Below are 23,332 nucleotides of genomic sequence, written 5' to 3'. Positions count from 1 at the left end.
ATTTAACCTTGTTTGCCTCAGTTTCCTCATATGTAAAATGAGCTGGAGAAGGAAATGGCAGACCACTCCAGTATCTTTGCCGAGAAAACCCCAAATAGGGTCACACAGAGTTGGACGTGACTGAAAAAATTGAACAAAAACTCTTGGGTAAACCTCTCTGGTTTTCAGTTTCCTCAACTGTAAATCGAGGGTTAGCTTAGATTCTTATCTCCATGGTTCCTCTAGCTATACAATTCTATGATAGTTAACTGTAAAATACAGCTCTGATCACTGATGTCACCTATTTCCATACACACCTAAGACACCAGACATGAATCATGGTCACAGAAGTTTTTAGTCTCAGCATCAAACTGAAAATAAAGCAGAAAAAATATAGTTAATTTAATTTACAGGACACTTAGTTCTGCAATAATATTAATAAATGACTTTAAATATTATAACAAGGCTTATGTACATACCCAGATCACCTTATATGGAAGTATCCCTGTGGGACAGGGCAGAGACCTACTTCTGGGAGAAGATAGTGCCTTTCCTTTGGCTATGTAGCTGGAACAAGCTGCATTTTTGGATCTACTAGATTGAGATAGTTTCATTCTTTCCAGCTGCAGGCAGGGAGTGAAGGTCCTGTTTGACCCACAGCAAAGGTACTATGCACTGAACTATGTGATGGAGGGGAAAGGTTCACTCCCCCCATGCCTTAGGCCCAGTGGCTCCAAGAAGTGGAGCTGAAGTTTTGGTTTGTTTCATTTGTACTTTCAGTACTAGCTGCAGATAGAGGAGTCCCTGTAACCAAAATTTTGAACCATGGAAATCTTGGGTGCAGGATTCCAGGCCCAATGTTGCCTGACAAACAAAACATTCTCTGAACTCCAAATCCCCAAAGCCCAATTCTTATGAGAATACTTCTTTTCTAGATGGAATTTCACATAAGATCCTTCATGAGCCATCCATGGTATTTGAAGATGTTACTCTCAACCTTGTTTTGTCACTAGGACAGGTCTTTAACAGAGGTTCCCAAACTTATTTGGCCTACCACCCCCTTTAAAAAAATTACTCAACACCCCCCTGGAAATCTGCTTTCTTTAACCCTTTAACATTTCAAAAACATTTTGTGTCATTTCAAAAAATGTAAATTTTTTAAATGATGCATCTTAAATTTAATAATTTATTGTAAATTTGCGATTTTTATCCTGCATTGAAATTTTGATGATACAATATTGCATCATGTAACCATATAGTATTGTGTTGTAAACAAGTCATCACCTGGATATATTCCTGCCAATGCATGCTGGACTTCTCAACAACATGAGACAGGCTCTCCTACCATTACTTGCCTGTTAAGACCTGTCAGTGGACTTGAACACCGATCGATTATAATTTGCATTTTGTGTGTTTATTTGGAAAATAATGCAATAACTGCATTTAACTCTGTTACACAACAGATGAAATACATATGAACAATTTTTCAAAATTCTCTTCTCTTCTTTCTTTATGCTTCCTCCACCTCCTTATTTTTATTCAATGCCCCCCAATTGCACCTGAGCACCAGAGGCTATTACCCCTTAGATTCAATTTCTATTTCTGTGACTCTGGGCAAATCACTGAGCCTTACTGAACTTCTATTTCCCAATATGTACAATGAGAGTTTTGGACTGACTGGCTTCTGAGGTTCCATCCAGCTCTGAATCTAAGAACTGACAGCATTCAATAGAGTATAACTGTCATACAGAGGCTGGTAAGAGACATAAGACTTGGGTTCAAGTTCCAATTCTGACTAGGTGGGAGCAGTGAATGGAGCACTGGGCCTGGAGTCAGGAAGTCATTGTTTGGTTATTTCAGGTGTGTCCTACTCTTTGTGACCCCAGCTGGGGTTTTCTTGGCATCTATACTGGAGTCGTTGGCCATTTAAATGACTTGTTCAAGGTCACATAGCTAGTAAGTTTCTGAGACTGGATTTAAACCCAGGAAGGTAAGCTTCCTGACTCCATGCCCATCTCTCTATCCGTTACAGAGTCAGGAAGATCTGAGTTCAAATCTGGCCCTAGACACTAATTCTGTGACCCTGTGTAAGTCATTGTTTGCCTCAGTTCTTCATCTGTAAAATGACCTGGAGAAGGAAATGGCAAACCACTCCAGTATCCCTGTCAAGAAAACCCCGAGTGAGGTCATGAAGAGTTGGATACAACTGAAATGACTGAACAATAAAAGTATATCTGCTTGGAAAATGATCACTTAGTCTCTTTCTCGGCAGCAACATCTGTAAAATGGGGACAATAAAATCTGTCCTCCCTACTTCACAGATCTATAATGAAGATCAAGTGAGCCATTAATTGTAAAAATAACTTATGAACTGTCTAACACTGTACAAACAGGGATATCAACAGTCTTTAGTGTGATATCCTTGCAATGCATTCTAGAAAACCATTAGATCAAATGCACTGGGAAATAGATCTGTGTGTATATTCATAAATAGTAATTTTTTTCTTCCTTGTGCTGACTGGTAGTAGTAGCAGTAGTTGTAGTAGAAGTATTTGTAGTAGTAGTAGTAGTTGTAGTAGTATTAATTGTATTAGTAGTAGTGGTAGTGGTGGTAGTAGTAGTAGTAGTAGCAGTAGCACTAGCAGCACCAGCAGCAACAGCAAGAATTATTGTAGCGCTTTAAGGTTTGCAACACACCTTAAAAATATCTCATTTTGTCTTCACAACAACCCACAGGGGTAGTTGTTATTATCCCCATTTTACAGATAAGGAAATTGAGGCATACAGAGGTTAAATGATATCCAGGGTTACACAGCTAGTGATTGGGTGAGGTTGGATTTGAACTCAGGTCTTCTTGACTCCAGGCCCAGTGCTCTATCAATTGTGTCACCAATAAAAGTGTCTAATGATAGACACTTCATCAAATCTTTGTGGCCTCCCCTGGAAATAACATAAAAAATTGTGCCGCTTCTATCATGGGAAAAGATGTGTGTTTCCATATAAAATTTCTTTCATTCTGTTAGTCAGCAAGCCCAGTAAAACTATCTACCATCAGCCATACTTGAGAATTTATGCCAGAGGTAACAAACTGGTAACCCACAAAACTCTTGGTCCAAACGAGATTAAAAACCATTTAGATTAAAAGTAATCTGGAATTTAGATGGTTCTAGAACAATGCTCTAGAATCAAATTTATACTACTATTGCTTTTGGAAAAGGCATATCAATCTATTCCCTTATGACTCTAATCACGATCTCCATGACTTTCCCAACCAAGTCTCTCTCTGGCCAACTCCCCTCTTCATGTGTTGCCTTCCCTCATTAGAATGTAAGCTCCTTGAGGGCTGGTATCACCTCTTATTTGTATGTGTATCTGTAGTGATTCTTATAATTCTGGGCATAGGGTAGGCATTTTAAAAAATTCATTCATTCATTACTAATCTGGAGGTAATGGATATAAGTCCTGCTAGGATTGGTCAAAGTTTAAATAATAAAATATTTTATAAGATACAGAGTTTTGCCATTTTTGAGAATGATAGATATAGATATAGAAGGAACCTCAGAAGCCATCTAGTTCCAACAACTTTTCTTATTGATGAGGAAAGTGAGGTCCAGGAAAGTTAAAGAGACTTGCCTTGATGTCTCACAAGTAGTAAGTGTCAGAGATGAGTTTTGAACTCATGTCTTCTGACTCAAGACTCAGTTCACCTACTACTTGCCAAGACAAACTATTACATTAATGATCCTACTTAAAAATATGTGCCAAAACTGTATGAAAAGATGTGATCAATGGATATAGAATCGTTGATAATTTTCCCATCTAATCATTAGTAAATAAGTTTCTGTTTATCCTGAGTGTGAATGTGTTAAAGTGCTACAAAGCTAGTTTGTTTTCTTAAGCAGGTGAAACATTCACCTTCTGATCTCATTTATATGAAGCATTTATGTAACTCTTTTTCCATAGGTAATTTAAAAGTGAATATCAATTCAGATCTAGTCTAAATGACCTCATATCATGGATTATTTATGTTGGAATAAGAGAAGTTTGTAAAAGGATGACTAAGAAATGTAAAGCTATATTTAGTAGTAATGATTCAGTGGTCATACTCCATGATGAACTTAGATGATCTTTTTTATATTAAAATACTTATTTATTAATTCATTTAAAATAACTATAACAAACCCATTACATGCTAATATATTTTCATGAGAAATGAACCTAAATTATTACCAAGAATATGAACTACCTAACATGAGTAGCTTTTATCCTCATGCACTTTCCTATTGACAAATGTGTAAAATTTCATCCTGATATGAGTGATATTCTGTCATCACTTGTTTGTTAATTTGCATTCTAGGGTGAGTCTTAAGTAAAGCAGACTTATAAAGGCTCCTGGAAAGATGATTTCATGAACACAAAGGCAATGATGCAGAAAGGACAGGGTGATCCAAAGAAAATCAAATCCTTGGGCACTGAAGTGATAAATGGAAGAGTTAAATATCCTTACCTGGGTACCACAGTATAAGGGAGGTGAATTCATCAGACAGCACTTGGAGGCAAAGTCAGCCCGATTTTCAACCATCTCTTTAATATTTTGGGATTTAGCTTCAGGAAATTTAGTCTTAAAGTGCTCTGTCAACCTGGAAAGAAAAAAGAGTTTTAAAAAAATTATTATTGAAATTTTCTTTCTTTTATCATAAACTTAATAAATATCGATAAACATAAGCATTTTCATATACAAAGAAGAGAAAAATAAGGTTCAGCATGAACATACATGTATGCCATAGATAGATAGATGGATGGGTAGATAGATTCTACACATCCTGTTTCTTTGAGGTAGTTGTTAAATTTAACATGACTGCATTTTAATATGCAAAACATTTTCATATAAAAGAACAAAAAGAAGGTTCAATATGAACATACATGTTATTTGTGTATATATACATATATGTATGTATGTATATACAGCCTGTTTCTTTAAAGTATTTATTAAATTTAACACCAACAATGCCCAGGGCTTAGTACAATGCCTGACACATAGAAGACAATTAATACGTGCTTGTTAACTGACTGTCTGTGTCTCCTCCTGAACTTCCTTCTATTGTCTTCATTGTATTTATTAAAAGTGTTTTTCTCTGGGTTTGAAATTTTTTTTTGAGTCATTGCTTATCTTCTGTACACCCACAAATAGGTATAATCAAGCAAAAAAAATAAATTTCCACATTGGCCATGCCTGAAAATGTTTTTCTCATTTAGCACCTAATGTTCAGCACCTCTCTTTCCAGTTGGGAAGCAGGTTTCATGATCAATCTTTAGGAGTCATGATGAGTCCTTGCAGTGGTCAGATTAATCAAACTCTTCAAAATTGTCTCCCTTTACATTATTGTAATCATTGTATAAATTACTCTTCTGGTTCTGCTTACTTCACTCTGCACCAGTTCATACAAGTCTTGCCAGTTTCTCTGAATCCATTTTTTTGTAACATTCTATTACATTCCTATGCCACAATTTGTGCAGCCATTCCACAGCCTTTTCAACTACTAGCTTTCAGGGAGATCTGACTCCCCTCTCATGACACTGTAGCTATGATTAGACATAGCATTGTCTGAGCCTTCTCTCACATCAGTCCTGGAGGAGGATTCAAAATGCTCCTTATTCCTCACTCTTACTTCCAGGATTTCTTTTTACCTCTTTCACTCAGCAATTTTCCTCTTAAAGTTCACTCCATCAAAATGTTCTGCCCAATTCAAATAATGGTGGTTGAAATACATTGAACCCTAGGTCATTTTCCCTCTTTTTCCAAGGAGTTCAGGATCTGGCTCAGCACTTTCCTCTCCTCCCCAGCTCCTAACCTCATATTAGGACACTTTAATATCTACATAGAAGCTCTCTCAGACTCCTTTACCTTAATTAGTTCTTCAAGATCCTTAAGTTTCATGACCTTTTCCTTCATTCTACTTTTGTAATACAGAGGGATGGTCACACACCAGATCTTACCATTACCCATAAGAATACTACTTCCCTAATTAGGAACTCTGATGTTCTTCTGTCTGAACATAACCTCCCAGCATTCTAACTATGCCTCACTCCTCATAAACCTGTTCATCTTCATTGAGAACTCTGAGCTTTATATTCCTTGGTACTTACTCAGGTTATCTTTCTTTGTTTCTTTTTCCTCCCTCCCTCCTTCCTTCCTTATCTCCCTCCCTCCCTCCCTTCTTCCCTCCCTTCCTTCCTTCCTTCCTTCCTTCCTTCCTTCCTTCCTTCCTTCCTTCCTTCCGTCCTTCCTTCCGTCCTTCTTTCCTTCTTCCCTTCCTCCTCCCTCCCTCTCCTCTTCATTCCTCCCTCCCTACCTCCCTTTCTTTCTTTCTTTCTTTCTTTCTTTCTTTCTTTCTTTCTTCTTTCCTTCCTTCCTTTCTTTCTCTTCCTTCCTTCCTTCTTTCCTTCCTTCCTTCCTCCTTTCCTTCCTTCCTTCCTTTATGTCTCTCTCCCTTCCTTTCTTCCTCCTTCCCTCCCATTCTTCCTCCCACCCTTCTTTCCTTCTTTCCTTCCTTCCTTCCTTCCTTCCTTCCTTCCTTCCTTCCTTCCTTCCTTCCTTCCTTCCTTCTTTTCTTCTTTCCTTTATTCTTCTTTCTTCTCTCTCACTTGGACTAGAAGTGCAGCATGCACTCATGAACCCAAACCCCATCCCAATCCCATTACTGATAGGTATGAAAGCTCTGACCTGCCCTGTGTCTGATTTGACCTGATTTACTCCCCTCTTTAGGCAACATGGTGACCTCCTGTCTTCTGGAACTCACCATATTGGTGCTAACCATAATGCAGACACTCGATAGGCTTAGCTCAATGGAGTTCAGAACTCCTGACTTTGAGAGATGTACCTAGGCTCAGTTTCTCTTGCAATAGGGATTATAGGTGACACCCAATCAAATTGTGTATTATTTTGATAGGTAAGGCTGAATAATTCCTCTTTCAATGCAGACTGAAACTCCTTCTTGTCTGAATGGACATGAAGTGGCTGCATTCCCCACAATTCTTCATCTATCAGCCAACATTCTTTTGTTAGGTCTTTTTTAACTTAGCTGGGCTGGTTCTGAGACAACAGACTAATAGCCCACCATTCTATCCACACCCTAAGAGATTAGGTAACAGACCTCTACTTGGGTGTATAGTGTCCCAATCCACTAGACACCTGACACATAAAATGGTGTTTCCCGCAGCAGAGGCCTCTACTAGCTAGTCCTGTGTGGATTGTTTGATATTGAGCATAGGTTAAACATTCCTATTCTACAATAAACCAGTCAACAAGTATTAATTAATTAAGTGCCCTTATTATGTGTGAGGCATTATGCTGAGTGCTAGGGATACAAAAGCAAAAATGACAACAATCCCTGCTCTCGAGAGACTTACGTTCTGTTTCCACCTCACAGGGCAGTTCTGAGCAAACACATTTCCTCATGTTCACAACCGTAGTAGAACTAAAAATTCAGAGTACTTAGTAATGTGATTTCAGTAATCTCCCAGAGCATTGTCTGAAATATATACTTTACCTTTTTTTGTATTCAGTAAAAGTATGTTGAGAGTAATCACCACAAAGTTCTTCTGCCTTGGCTAAGAATAAGACCATTTCATTTCTTGCTAATGGTCTCTGTAACACATTAATAAGAAAAGATTATTTCCAGAAAGGACATACTTGTGTTAAAACACTGTGCCACTTGAATTTGCCTAGTAGCTGTCAAGGGCGTTATTATTCTCCTGGACACCTTGGTGTCATCCTTGACTCTACACTCTCACCCCACACATCTCATCTGCTACCATATCTTATCATGTCTACCCTAACAACATATCTTCTCTCCATTTTCATAGCCATCAGCCCGGGTCCAGGACCTCATCACCTGTTGCTTCACTTCTTGCCTTTTCATCGGTCTCCTGCCTCAAGTTTCTTCCCTCAGGAATCCATCAGTTGCCATAATGATTTTTCCAAAGCATAGGTCTGACCACATGATCCCTCTTCCCCAATAAATTCCAATGAATCCCCCTTACCTTCAAGGTATCAAGTGCTTAGTAGGTGCTTAATAAGTGCTTATTGATTGTTTGGGGGGGAGTGGTTAGCTCTGAGTGTATACGAGTTAGATTACACTATCTATAACCAACAGTTACAAAAAAAATCTGAGGAACCTTACCTGGGAATTCAGACAAGCCTCTGGCTCCACAGCTTTGCAACATTCATCCAAAACTTTTTGCATTAAGCCATGTAGTTTTGTGATGAACACTTCAGGAATGTTGAGTTTCCTCCTGCTTATTTCATATGTGTATCTGTAGTGGGAGAGAAAAGAAGAAATAAAGACTCTTTGTGTGTGTGTGTGCACCCTATGTACCCATCTTTAAAATCTGTATGTGCAGATGAGATCTTGCTATACAGACACACACACTCACACACACACACACACACACACACACACACACACACACATTGTAAAACCTCTTTAACCCTCAAAGACTGATTTACAATGAAGTATAACTCAAAGCAAGGGCTATTGCTCTGTCAGTTAAATAACTCAAGGTGTTTCTGGGAAAAAAAGCTACTAAATAAAAAACATATTCATTCAATAGCCATTTCCCCATAAATCTTGCATCCTGAATAAACAAGTTTCTATGGTTTGCAGGTACACAAACAGAGAATGATGCCACTGGATCCATGTTGAAAGGCAGCATAGGGCTGTGAATGGAAGACTGGCCTCAAAGTCAAGAAAAGTCTGGGTTCAAGGTCTGCCTCAGATATAGGCTGTCTGTGTGATCAGCTTTCAGTGTCCCAGGGAACTCTCTAAGACTTGAAATTCATAACCATTGATGTTCTCCATAAGAAGGAGGGTCCTCTCAGCAAAACTTTGCTACATCACTGAAACCATAGGTAGAGACCACAAGATCAAATATAGAAACATATTATATATAGCTAATAAACATATAATATGCAATATGTGCCATATTTTTTAGATTAGATATATGATGTTTCTATAATATATATTTTGTATTATGATATGATACTATTACATTTACTATATATACACAATAGGTTTGCGTAATACACATTATATATGTATAATATAGAGAGCAGTCAGGTGGCACAGTGGATAGATTGCCAGGCCTGGAGTCAGAAAGACCTGAGTTCAAATCCAGCCTCAGAAACTTACTCCCTGTGTGACCCTGGGCAAGTCATTTACCCCTGTTTGCTTCAGTTTCCTCATCTGTAAAATGAGCTGGAGAAGGAAATGGCAAGGCACTCTGGGATCTTTGCTGAGAAAACCCAAATGTGGTCATGAAGAATCAGACATGACTGAAAAATGGCTCAACAACAATTGTTTAATATGTATATGCATTATGTTGATAATATAATCACGATGCAATACATCTGTGTTTTATATTTGGCATATACATATGAAAAATTTATATATATACATATAAACACATATGGGAAAAAGTGATTTTCTAGTGGTGAATTAAAATATCTTAGAGTCTTCCTCCAATATGAGTTCAACCTTCAGTAGTCAGCTTTATTCTCATGTTGGCTTCCCTATCCTGGCTTTTCTCTGCTCTGGGTGGCTGGAATTTCCTCTTGGGTTGTTTTGGGACTGAACCTGACAGCAACTGACCAGGTCTGCATGTAGGCCTGCCTTCTCCTCCTGCTCCAATTCCCATGCCCCTCTCTCTCACTCGGCATCCCCATACTAACAAAAGCAGAAATCCAAACCCTCTCCTATCATTCAATGACTTCCTAATTCACCTAATGACATCATTCCAACCATCTTTTCACAAGGAAACAGTGAAGGACTTTGTCAAATATTCCTGAAATCCCAGATATACTGTCTGAGGCATTCCCAGGAATTAAATAGTATCTTTATTATATTTAGCATATGCAAACTCATCCTAACTCTTTCAAATATGTTAAAAATGATCATCTTCTGGAAAGTGTTTTTTTCCTTATAACATCTTCTGTCTCTTATCAATTCACTTTCATCTAATAGTAGATTTTAATATACTAATGCATACAGATATGCTGCAGATTGGTTGCATTTTAATTAAATATTTGTTTGCTCAGAAGGCAATCATGGTGCATTAGAAAGAACACTGCTTTTAGAGCCGGAATTTAGAAGGCCTGAGTTAGCATTTTGACTGTGCCACTTATAATCTATCACTTTACCTCTCTGTGCCTCACTTTCCCCATCTATAAAAGGACAGGGTTGGATCTTATGTCTACTAAGTTCTCTTTTAGCTGTAAATCCAATGACTGTCTCTGCCCTTAATGATTCAGGCCTGTGAACTTGAACTATATCTTATGACTAAAGACCATTATACTAAAGAGTATAATAAAAAAATTGTAGATATTGATGTCCTTCCTCTCTCCCTTTCTCCCTCTTCCTTTCCTTCCTTTCCTTCCTTTCCTTCCTTCCTTCCTTCCTTCCTTCCTTCCTTCCTTCCTTCCTTCCTTCCTTCCTTCCTTCATTTTTTCATTTATCACATTAAAATGAAGACAAACTTAAAATCTGTTTACCTGTCCAGTGCTTCATTATTTTCTGTGATGCATATCTCTTCATGGCTGGGTTTGAACATTTCTGGAAGTTTGAGAGTTTGGGCAGCTGGCATAGAATAAACACACAGGAAAATGTCCATGGGGCTGCTTTCTCCACAACAATATTGGAACCTCTTGTCTTTGGTGGATAGCTTCTCACAAACCTTCACAGTATGTTCTGCTAACTATAAAAGAAACGGTAAGTGTTCACTTTTTCTTATACTCTGAGATGGGAGGGGATAGGCCCTGGGGGAAGGTGGTTTGGCTTTTCTATTAGGTAGTACTATATAGTGGAAAGACAACTGGGAATGATGTCCAATGACAATGGGCTCCAGTCCTAGATCTGCCACTAACTGTATGACTTTGAACAAGTCAGTTGGTCTTTTCTGGAACTTAATATCCTTATTGTATAATAAGGAGATTAGATGAGACGATTTCAAAGATTCCTTCCAGCTCCATGATTTTTTGAATTCCCTATTTCTTTGCAGCATTGTTGAGGAAATGTGGGCCACCAGTTCTGCCCCTCAGTAGTTGTTGCTGTTCAGTCCTGTCCTACTTTTTGTGACCCTATTTGAAGTTTTCTTGACAAAGATACTGGAATGGTTTGCCATTTCCTTCTCCAGCTCATTTTGCAAATGAGGAAATTGAAGCAGATAGAGTTAAGCTACTTGCACAGGGTCACACAGCTAGTAAGTGCCTGAGGCCATATTTGAATTCAAGAAGATGAGTCTTACTGACTCCAGCCCTTGAACTCTGTCTACTGTACTACCTAACTGCCCTTGAGTAGCACAGTGATGTTCATCTGAGGCCACAAGATTATAGCTCATAGATTAAGGGCTGGAAGTGATACTAGGAGTCATCTGGTCCCATCCTTGTATTTTATAGTTGAGGAAATTAAGACCCAGCAAGATTAAGTGACTGGCCCAACATCACAGGGAGGCAGAATTTAAACCCATGTCTTTTATCTCCAGATCCAGCCGTCTTTCTACTATACTGCCTCCTGAGCCTAGTTTTCAGATGAAGAAGGTACATCTGAAGCATAGAGGTAGATGGGTCTAGTTAGACTTGGGACCTGGTGATCTGCTCTCATCTAGCCCCCAGATATACTCATATAGGGTCATACCACCAGGAATCCTGATCCACAAGGGATTCCTGATTTGGTCACAGTCTCCCTTCCAGTCCCCCTCTATGGATCTATTTGGAGTAAATAACTCTGGGGATGGGAACGAGGGAAAATGGAAGGAACATAGGAGATAGGAATGTTCTGCTCATGACAAAGTCTATAGGATCTTTGGGACCCCTCTGTATGTCAGGCAGGGGACAAGGTTAGCTTCACATTAAAACATGCCATTTCACCTGTTGACATCTGTACACCCAGTGGAAGAAGGCTATGAAAGCAGAGCACCATGCAGTGCTAATGCATCATCTCTAACTAGTTCTTGAGAGATGACCATTTACTTTTCAGCATGAACGTTTACACTTTGGAAATTAGCAAACTACTACAAATCAAGGCTTGATCTATTGCTTTGTTGATTGTCTCCAGGGGTGGAGTTCCCTACCCCTGGTAGACTTAAGGAAGTGATGCAGAAAATGTTAATAATGAAGATTAAACTCAAAAGTGTCTCTTGCAATGCCTTTTTTTTTTCCTTTTAGAGAGTTCCTTAATAGCAACACACCCCTGGCACTATGCAAAATAAGACAAGGATCTTTAAGTCATCTGCTGGGAACTCTTAGATGAGGAAACTCAATCCACCCATGCTGATGAGCACCTTCTAGTCTGAATCAACTGCCTAGAGCAACTAAGCATGCTCAGTGCCTTCTCCCAGGCTACACATTCTGAGAGGGGAGCAGGCTCTTTACCTAATATGCAATATGAAAGATGTCAGTTGAAAACGCAAACACAAGGAGACTAATCTTACCTCATTGGCCATGCAGTCCTCAACAATGGAGTTACAACATTTGGAGAGAACATTGGTCATATGATCAGCCAGTTGGACTATGTCTTCTAAATCAGCTGTTGGTACTTTCTGGGAAAACTTGACAATGTAGCTAGAGAAACAGATTGTCAATTTCTTAGATCACAAATATCTTTACTCTTAATTGTTTACTGCTCTACTATATAAACAAACTATATTTATTTACTGCTATATAGTATAATATGGTACACTATTTGGAAATAATAAAATGATTGTTTCTAGCACAGTTCATCAGGCCTTTTAAGGGTTATTCACTGGGTGTTGGGCATCTAGGTGGTGTGGTGGATAGAGTACCAGGCCTGGAGTCAGGAAGACTTATCTTCCTGGCCTCACTAGCTGTATGATGCTTGGCAAGTCACCTAAACCTTTTGCCTCAGTTTCTTCATCTGTAAAAATGATCTGGAGAAAGAAATAGCAAACCACTCCAGTATCTTTGCCAAGAAAGCCCAAAAAGGGGTCACAAAGGTTGGAAACAATTGAAAAAATGACTAAAAATGTCATTACTATTGCACTCATGTGTACATTTCTGAAACAAACCTTCATTGTGGGCCATAAAATGACCTGAGTCCAAATCCAAGCTCTGAGACTTGCTCCCTGTGTGATCTTCTGGGCCTTAGTTTCTTCATGTGTCAAATGAAAGTATTTGCTCAGGTAACCTCTCAGGTCCCTTCCTAATCTCTAGGGTTAGGATCCTAAGCTTTTTTCTGTGTACAGGTTCAACATTGCTTTCATGCCCTTATCTGTACTCTTAGGAGGCCAGTTGCTGATCTGTCAATAGCAAAAATTGGCTTAGAGGTAAAAAAGAATAGGAGATCCATTCCCCCTTCCACTGAAGCTAAATTCCACTGTATTTTCCTTCTGTTTTCCTGATGTTTTAGGGCAAAATGTCACCCTTTTGTTAAATTTTCAATGACTTTTAAGAGCCTCTTTTCATAACAATTTGAACTGAGAATATTGACTTAGGGCCAGATGAGGAGTGGGGTGTGATTCCATGACCCAGGGAGCAGGCTGTGGGTGGGCCCTCTTCATCCCAGAGCTAAGGTAGCTGCTGGAGAAGCCCCAAAAGAAACCTCAGGAATCCCTGGGGCGTGGTCTAGTGGAGCTTATGCTGAGAGGCTGTCTTCCATACTAAGATGGAACTTGCTGAGTGTGTACTTCAAAAATCAAACAAATTTGTTAGCGCCTCCAAATGAGAATGTTCTTTGTTCCTTTTTAGGTGGCTGAGGATGAATTCCCCTTGCAGCTAGCTCACAGATGAGCATCTGCAATGAAGGGGTGAAGCTTCTAAAAACAAATGGGTTTGATAGCTTGGATGTAGGCTGGCACTCTCCCCCCTGGCATCACCAATATGCCTACTCAAGGCCTGCCACATCTATGCCAAGCCAGTCTCAGGGGACAATTAGATCCTGGCTTCTGAATAGTTCAGACTTCGGCTTTGAGTCTCCTCCACTACACAACTGTAGAGGTGTGGGATGATTCATTGGTGAAATTTGAGCAGGAAGTTGAGACAGTTGTGGCTTGGGCAAATACTATCCTTGCAAATAGCAACTCTGGGAATAGAGGGAGAAGTCCCAAAGCCTGTGTTGCATCAGCCAGCTAGGTGGGCAGAGGCAGATGATGCCATCACCAAGCAGGCACTTTTGACTCTGAAATTGCACCCTTTAATGAACTGTATATCCATCATCTGAGGACCAATCTAACTTAGTGGAGAGGGGCTCCTTACCAGTTGAGCCACCGGATACTGGAAAGATGTACGAATATTTAGTGGGTTGGAGAGAAATCTCAAATCATTCTGGGCCAGAGACAGGGTAAGTGAGGTCTGAAGATTGTTGTCCTACCAGAGAATTTAGGCCTCACTGGAATGCATGGAACTTATCACAAAATAAAATCATGTTCCATGATGAATGGGATTTTCTGGCATCAAAATATTTTTGAAAAGGAATATTCAGAAGCATTGTTTTGCCTCTTCTATATACTGTAGCCTGGGGTACTACCAGCCTATCCTTTCTACTCTCCCTTACTCCTCTGTGCATCATAGAAAGAAAAGAGTGTTTCATTCCCAGTAGATAAAAGAATCACAATTTGTTTTTTTAATTTAATTTATTTTATTTTTAATTTATGGAATAAAACTAGCATTTCTATAACATATTATAATAAAAGATGATTGCACACGAGACTGCAAATGTATTATGTACAACTTGCTATTCCTTTTAAATGTGTAATAAAACCATCATGTAAGTGTTGGAAGGAATGTGGAAAAATAGGGACATTAATTCATTATTGGTGGAATTGTGAACTGATCTAACCATTTTGGAGAGCAATTGAGAATTATGCCAAAAGAGTTATTAAACTGCCTATACCCTTTGACCCAGCAATAACACTTCTGAGTTTATTTCCAAAGATGATTAGGGGAAAAGGAAAAGAACCTATATGTTTTAAAATGTTTATAGCAGCTCTCTTTGTGGTGGCAAAGAACTGCAAATTGAGGGGTGCCCATCAATTGGGGAATGGCTAAACAAGTTGTGGTGTATGATTGTGATGGAATCCTACTGTGCTATAAGAAATGATGAGCTCAGTGATCTTAGGAAAACTTGGATAGGCTTGCATGAAATAATGAAGGGTGAAATGAGAACGGCAATTTAAAGACAAGCATGCCCACAATGTTTCTTACCTGAATCTTGTTTCCTTCACCCCATAGATAGCAAATTGTGAGCAGACTCTATTTGACATGGTGGTGAGTAGTGATAGATGCTTATTCTGAAGCCTCTAGAGCATTAAAGAGAAATGTCTCATTAGGTGGAAAATATGATCTGTAAACACTGAGCTATTCCTCAAATAGAAAATGTTTACTTTATTGTATTTATTTCAGATTCAACTCAATTCAACAAACATTTGTTAAGCACCTGAGATGTTTAAGGTACTGTTACTAGGCCCTGGGTATACAAAGATGAAGAACAATACAGTCCCTGCCCTCAAGGAGCTTATAGTCTACTAGAGGAAATACAACATAGAGAATGGTCTCATTGTAGGAGGAAAGATGGGAATTAGAGACACCTAGAAATTGACCCAAAACAAACTCCAGGAGAAGATCTAACAAATAAATGCATATCCTCACATATCCATACCCAAGTGGGTTATAAGCAAGAAAAACCAGACTTCCATATTCAAGGAGGCAATTTTGACTCCTATATCTTTATTCCTTCATTCCCTCAATAATAAACATTTATTATGTACCTACTATGTAGTGGGCTGGGAATATTAAGACTAAAAGGAAATAATTTTTCCCTCAAGGAATTTACATTCTGTTGGACTCTTGGAAAGTTACCACTGAAATTTGGTAATATTAGAGACCAATTACTGGAATATGTTTCTGCAAATGTATGCTGTATTCACAAGGAAAGGGACAGGTACAAGGGTGTGTGTGTGTGTGTGTGTGTGTGTGATCTCATAGCCTAACCTTCTAGAGGGGAAGCCATTTCAGGAAGGATGCAAAGTTCTCAAGACTGAAGCTCTGAAGACAAAAAGAAAAACAATCCCAAAGAGAAGATGTTCTCTTCCAAGGAATACTAAAAGATTCAGGGGTGTGTTGGAGTCAGCTCAGACCATTGTTAAATTTTCCATGTGAACATTTGCATCTCCAAAATCTGCTAAGGTAGGGCTCAATTTATTGTTGTGTTTATTGTCTTTAAAAAGTGATGGAGAAAAATACTAATAATGCAGATTTAACTTGGAAATGCATTTTGCTTTTTTTTCTGGAGGAAGAGCTGCTTGTTAAATATTTACCAGTACACTCGATTATATATATATACATACATACATATATAGTTTACCCTGATTTTGGCAAAGAATTTGACAAAGACTCCTCTCTTTTCTATTGAGATAGGAAGGCTGAAAAGAAGTGGATTGGTTGATGGTTACAACTAAAGAGTAGTCATTAGTGATTTGATATCAGATTGAAAGGAATTCTTCATTGGAGTGTTCCAGGGAGACTGTCCTTGATCATGAGCTGTTTAAAATTTTGATTGATGACTTTGATAAAGACAAATTTGACAGGCTTCTCAAATTTGTAGATGACCAGAAATCTGGGAGGATATTGGGTCAGAGAGTCAAGATCCAAAAGTATCTTGACAGTCTAGAACTTTAGACTGATCTAAGTAAAATTAATGGGGGCAAACACTAAACCTATATATCTAAATTGTTTAATTGATGTCTTTAATTTTTATATTTTCATCAATGTCCTGGTAAATGTTTAACAACTGACTTTCTGAAAAAGAAAAGTACGCACAATATACTTTTAGGTTTCAGATGCATTATACATTTTCCCCCTTAACTTTCTTGAGTCTAGATAATAAACTAAATAATACATCAAGCCCTGATTTATAATTATTTCTGAGATATAAAATGGTCACACTGAAAATTTAACAATTGGCTCTCACAAGTGAATGTGAACTGGTTGAAGTGCACCCTTTTCTATTATGCTTGTTAATTTTTTATATATAATTGGGAAATGCTTAATGACATAAAAATACTTTTTAATAAAATTAATTTGTTGCATTGAACTCAAGGCAAACCTTACTCTGAAATCCCTACAATATTGGGAACTATGTGTGTGTGTTTATGTATACGATAACTTATAGAACAGTGAGACTACTTTAAAAGGCCCAACAATGTTAACGTTGTACTATAGCTCCCCTAGCATAACCAATCCAGAAACAGAAAAGGAGGATGAGGAAAGCTCCCAGGGGCCAATCTTGGAGTAATCTCTCTTGAAACACAAGAATCAAAAAGTTATGTCACTCATTGGGAATATGTGAAGGTCCAGGATATCTTCAATTTGTGTATCCATCTAGATGTCTGAATCTTAGAAGATTGCCCCAGGTACATGGGGAACAGACAACTTGTCTAAGGTAACAATAAATGACAGAGGTGGTGGGGGTGGGGTTGAATTTAGGTATTCCTGACTCCATGGCTACCACCCAGAGAGGCAGCTTGGTGACATGGATGGAGAATTGGATTGAGAAAAAGGAAGTCCTAAACTTATGAGATTTGCTATATGCCCATGGGTAAAACATTTGACTATTTAGCTTCCTCCACTATAAAATAAGGATAATAATACCTGTAGACCCTTACAAGTTTGGGACAATGTATATAAAATACTTTGCATATAGTTTATGTAAGTATGTATATATATGTGTTTATACATATATGTTTATATATACGTATATACATATATGTATATAATATACTTTGTATATAAAATACTTAATGTTCTAGAAAACAATGGTTATCATTATGCTATACTATCTCTACTTTGGTAATAAGGGAGGAGAAATAAGAACTATCATTTATAAAATGATACTTTATCTTAAAAATACTTTATCATCTCTAACTACTATAATAATAATGTTAATAGAGGGCTTTAAAATTAGCAAAGTGTTTTGCATCTATTACCCCATTTGATCCTCACATCAGCCCCATGAGATAGGTGCCATCATTACCACCCATTTTGCAGATGAGGCAGCTGACATTGACAGAGGCTAGCTTGACTTGGTCAGGGCCACCCATGTAGTAAGAATATGGGGTCAGGATTACATGAGATGTCTTTCTAACTCTAAATTCAACACTCTAACCACACTACACCTCTTGTTTGAACCTTACAACAACTGTTCCAAGATGTCGGACTATTGAATTCTTTGGGATATCTTAGCATCTCAATGGTAACACTGGAAACAAAACCCCTCATTTATATCAAGATGGAAGTCTGAACATATTGTTCTAAAAATAACCATACAGCTTTTCTTGTAGCTATTGCATCCAGAAGGCTACTCAGAATGATTTTGTGGAATTAGTCAAACATGGCCCAATATTTCCAGACCCTTTGAGTGTTAATATATCTAGACTTTGGTTTATTACTCAGTCTCAACTCTCAACAAATCAGGGAAGTAGTAAAACAGCTCAATTAAGATAATGACTTAAGATAACTTAAAAAATCATATGTAAAGACATGAAAGTTCTGATCAAAGCATTGGAACAGGCAAGGATACAAAGAAGGACTTACCTCTGCGACAAAGCATGCTGTAGGGTTGGCTGACGTACAACAGGTTCCCACCATGGACAGATAATTCTTTGTGTAACTAACTAACAAGGGGAGTGGAGCTTGTCCATAATTGCTTGAATATTCATATAAAAACCTGGAAAAAAAAACAGAATGATTGTTTACATCCTGAAAAGAACAGGTTGAGTTTTAATTATTATTTCAAATGAGAATTTTATGCATCCTGTGAATTTGTGGGGATCTATGTGTATAAAACAATTTCTAATGTGGGATAAAATTGCACTCTTCCCAGAGTCATAAAAAGCCTGTTAAGGGATTACAAGGAATATCTGATAAATGACTATATTATCTTATTAAAATGAATTAATCTTTTTATTTTGTTTATTTTATTTGAACATCTAGGTTGCACAATGGATAGAGTATTGCACCTGGAGTCAAGAAGAGTTGAGTTCAAATACAGCCTGTGTGACCCTGGCCAAGTCAATTGCCTTCTGCCAGGCTCTGTTTCCTCATCTATAAAATAAAGATAATAATAACACTTCCCTCCCAGGGTTGTTGTGCAAGGAAAAGGCATTTTGCACACCCTGAAGTGTTACTCTTATTCCTGTTGTCTTGGTAAATGCTATAACTTTTCCTTTCATATTGAATAAGGTTTACTGAGAGCCAAGGAGTATAGGCACCAAAACCTGGGGACTCCTGGCTTAAAGGAAAATATGTGAAAATGCTAAATAGATTTTTGAAGCCTTTGACAACAAGCCTTTGTTAAACTCCTTTTAAAAATGATATAGCTGAAAATCCTCAAATAACCTTTTTAATGTCAGCTACTACATACATAAGAAACACAGTCCTACCTATATCTTTCAAAAATGCTTATTTCCATTTTCCTAGGAAAATATAGGATCCTTGTACCCCCAAATAAAAAAAAACCTAAATCAAACAAGTTTTAAATTCTCTATGGAAGCTACTCTATTTACAAGTTACCCTCAAGTGAAAAAAAGGCAAACAGATTTTATGTTAATTAAATCTGTTTTTAAATATTTGGAAGTTGAAGTTTACATAGGCTTTCTATTCAAGGATTGCCCATAGATCTTTCTGTTCAGTTCTGAACTTGTAGGACTTTGCTACATGACGTTGAGGATGAAATCCCCAGGGATAGTACAAAGTTTTGGCTCATAGGCTATGCGAAAGTTCAAGAAGACAATGGTATGGCCAATTATCCAGAAAACTAGCCTTGGAGACAAGAAGACCTTACTTTGTTCAAGCCCCACCTTTGACACATACTGGCTATGTGACCCTGGACAAGTCACTTAACCTCTTAAGTGCTCTAGGTAACCTTTAAGACATAGAAGTTCTCTAAGTTACAGGGAGCTCCCTGCATGGGAAGAGGGAGTTTCCTCATTTGGGGGTTCCTAATACCAATGAAATCAAAGGTCCAGTCTCTAATTCTATCATTTATGAGGAAAATGAAGTTCACAAATGTAGGGCAGGAGCATTCTATTAATATTTCTAATCATCATTGGATACACAGTACCAGAGAGAAGAAAGAAATTCATATGCTCTTTATGTTTAGGGAGTACAAAGTTGAATGAACTATTCGAAAACAGGTAACTATACTACAAAATTTCATTTTGCCAGAAGGATCTGCACATTTCTAACACACACACACACACACACACACACACACCATGTACATGAACACATGTATGCATATATATACACACATATATATACATACACACACACACACACACATATATATATATATGTATGTATAAATAAAATGAGTAGGAAGCAGGTTACTTGTTGGCAAAGCCCCTGGGGTCCGTCCTGAAGGATTCACATATTTCTGTGTTTGATGGCTCCACATAGGTTGGGAACTCTTGGGGCGGGTGTGTGAGAGCTGCCATACAGAGTTTTCGTTCAAGACCTTCTTCCATACAGCATTTGTCAGTTTCTGGGTGTTTGGGAAATGGAGCATCATTTTCACAGGACTTGACAGCCAATTCTGAAGTCTGTTTTAGAAATAGGATAAAAGGTTAAGTCATTATCACCAACTTTCCTGGATAGTAGTAGGGTAAATCTTTGGATAATTCTGATGTAAAAAATTTCGTAATAAAATGAAAGAGCACAAACTAAGTAAGCTCAAAATTGCCCTGTATCTCTAAATCCTACTTTCCTATGGTCCCATGTATTGCAAACACACTTCATCACTCTAAGCCAAATATTGATAGTTAATGGCATGTAGAATAATATTCACATTTTTATAACACTTTAAGGTTTACAAAAAACTTTCCTCACAATAGTCTTTGCGATAGAAAACACTAATCATACACTATGACCAGGAAGGATTTATATCAGGAATGCAGGGCTGGTTCAATATTAGAAAAACTATTAGTATAATTGACCATATCAGTGACAAAAAACTCAAGACTCTTCAATTATCTTTTGCCTTCTCTACTTCTAAAATCTTATTTTTGTTGTGTAGTAGTTCTCAGGAAGAAAACTATTTTTGTGATAAGATTGATATACAGGGTGTTCCTAAAGTCTGGACACATAGGTAAAAATGTATATTTTCAAGAAATGAAATGAATCAAATTTTCAACATTTTATTTAATTGGAATATTAATAAATAACATCATCAATATTATTTCCATCATTTGTGATGCAAAGATTAATGCTTTTTGCAAGATTCACATGAACTGTATGCAATAACTCCACATTGCCATCAATTTTAGCACATTCACTCTTCATGTGTTCAATCAAGTGTGTTGCATCTATGATTTTCATTGAGTACACCGTCTCCTTTATCATACCCCAGAAAAGGAAGTCAAGGAGGCTAAGGTCTGCTAATATCCCAAATATTTCAAAATACGCATTTTTGCCTACGTGTCCAGACTTTAGGGACACCCTGTAATTCATAGCAAATTGTAAATGACTAGAAAATGCACATAAATCTTTCCCCAGTTGAGCTTAGCAGTTAATGATTCTCTGATTGGTGTGGTGGTGGATGTGACAGTGATATTTTCAAGGAGGATTTTTGCTGGTGTATTTTGTCCATGAAATATTCCTCCTCTTCTTTCGACTTCTTACCAGAAGATGTATTTGAATTTTAAAATGTATTCATGAACTTAAATCATTCTTAAAAGAGCTGAAGCTCGATATTTTTTGACCATGATAAAAAAAAGTGTTATATGCTAAAAATTTTATTATTTTTTCTTCCTTGCTTACAATTATTTTATCTTGGTTTGGTTTTATTGTTTATTTTAATTAGTAGAAAGCAGATTCACAAGTAAGGGGCTTGGTCTTTTATCACAGAAAAGAGACCAGATAAAAATGCACCATGCTAGGAGATACCTTTCTGTAGCATGTATTAGTGTCTTGAGTGAATCAGAAAGGAAGCAACAAACGATGAAAAATGCCTTCTGGTGGTTTTTAAAGATCAGTTCAGTGAGTCCAGGAAAGAGACTCATAAGGAGTTCACATCCTGTAAAGATTCATGGAGCAAGAGAAAGGGGAGTTGAAAATCTGGAAGCATAGTTAAAGGGTGCCACTCTAAAGAAAGGGACTAGAACTTTTGTCAGAGAGACTGCTTGGGCATGAGAAGGGTGGGGGAAGAAACTGTATTGCCAAAATCCCCCTGGAGTATAGACCCCAGGGTGATAATCCTTTCTTCCCTTGGGTTCCTCATGGAAGCCTTTCCTTCATGGTTTAGTAATGTCTATGTAATGTTTCTTGTTTTAAATATTTGGTATTTGTTTATAATAAATAGTATTTGCCACAGGCTTTTGCTAGTCTAGGTTTACTTACTGGAAGTAACAAGGCAAATAAATGGAGAGACTCACGAGAGAAGAGGGAGAGAGAGATCTATCCATGATGTATTTTGCCAGGATATTGCCTCTGACTGGGGACTCAGAGCTACACAAGATAGAGAGAACTACAGATATTTGATACAACTTTCCAGAGAAGAGGAGGTGTGTGTAAACTAGGAAACCTATCTGAGTAATGGATCAGTAGTAGAATAAGTGGGGCAAACAGAAATATTTGAAAAGCTCTGTTCATCACTCTCTCCCCCATGCATGAATCCTTCAAGATTTTCCACTGTATTTGTTTACATTTTCTAACCTTCCCAATCAGTTAACAACTGCAGTTTTCAGTTGTACTCATTTGCTGATATAATTTAAAATTTGATTAAACTTATTCAGAAGTAGGAAAGTCATAGATAAGCTTCAAGTGTCAGTCTTCAAGTGTGTCTTTTTCATTTTCCCACTTCTCCCAACACATATCTTTTTACTCTCTGCTTCTCCTTTTTATTCCTTCCTGTTCTACTGCCATGTTTCTTCCTTACCTTTAGTCTGCCCAACAAGTCCTAAAGAAAGCAAGAAAAAGAAAAAAAGCCAATACCTTTCTAAAAGTGCTTTGAATTCAAGATGAAAAAGAAGGGATCATGCATATATTTTTGTGTGTGCATACACAAGTATATATGTGCATGCATATATATACACATGTATATATGTACATGTGTGTATGTATATATACGTACATGCATACACACATATAAAAACTTACTCTCTTTCTCCTTATTAGATTCTGGCTGTTTTTCCAGGTAATCAGACAGCAAATATTTATTAAGCTTTATGTGTTATTTGCTATGCTTAGTGCTGGGGCTACCAAGAAAGGCAACCTCTCTGCTCCCTCTCCCCCCAAAAACCCATGATCCCTGCTCTCAAGAAGTTCATGGTCTAACGGGGGCAACAA

General features: G+C 37.7%; 1 protein-coding gene across 1 annotated transcript in view; it reads right to left on the bottom strand.

Annotated features, from left to right (window-relative positions):
* The window catches only part of GC (GC vitamin D binding protein), a 58,342-nt gene that overhangs the window by 11,234 nt on the left and 23,776 nt on the right, over nt 1-23,332 (bottom strand). The window contains exons 4-12 of the mRNA XM_036762961.1: nt 20,378-20,589; nt 18,581-18,713; nt 15,194-15,288; nt 12,466-12,595; nt 10,529-10,731; nt 8,163-8,295; nt 7,530-7,627; nt 4,487-4,619; nt 297-350 (exon numbers count right to left, since the gene is read on the bottom strand). Coding sequence (XP_036618856.1) covers nt 297-350; nt 4,487-4,619; nt 7,530-7,627; nt 8,163-8,295; nt 10,529-10,731; nt 12,466-12,595; nt 15,194-15,288; nt 18,581-18,713; nt 20,378-20,589 — 1,191 coding nt within the window. The remainder of the gene's footprint in view (nt 1-296; nt 351-4,486; nt 4,620-7,529; nt 7,628-8,162; nt 8,296-10,528; nt 10,732-12,465; nt 12,596-15,193; nt 15,289-18,580; nt 18,714-20,377; nt 20,590-23,332) is intronic.

This window comes from Trichosurus vulpecula, chromosome 6, assembly GCF_011100635.1.
Source record: "Trichosurus vulpecula isolate mTriVul1 chromosome 6, mTriVul1.pri, whole genome shotgun sequence".
NCBI lineage: Eukaryota > Metazoa > Chordata > Mammalia > Diprotodontia > Phalangeridae > Trichosurus > Trichosurus vulpecula.
This window is presented reverse-complemented; position numbering and strand designations above follow the sequence as displayed.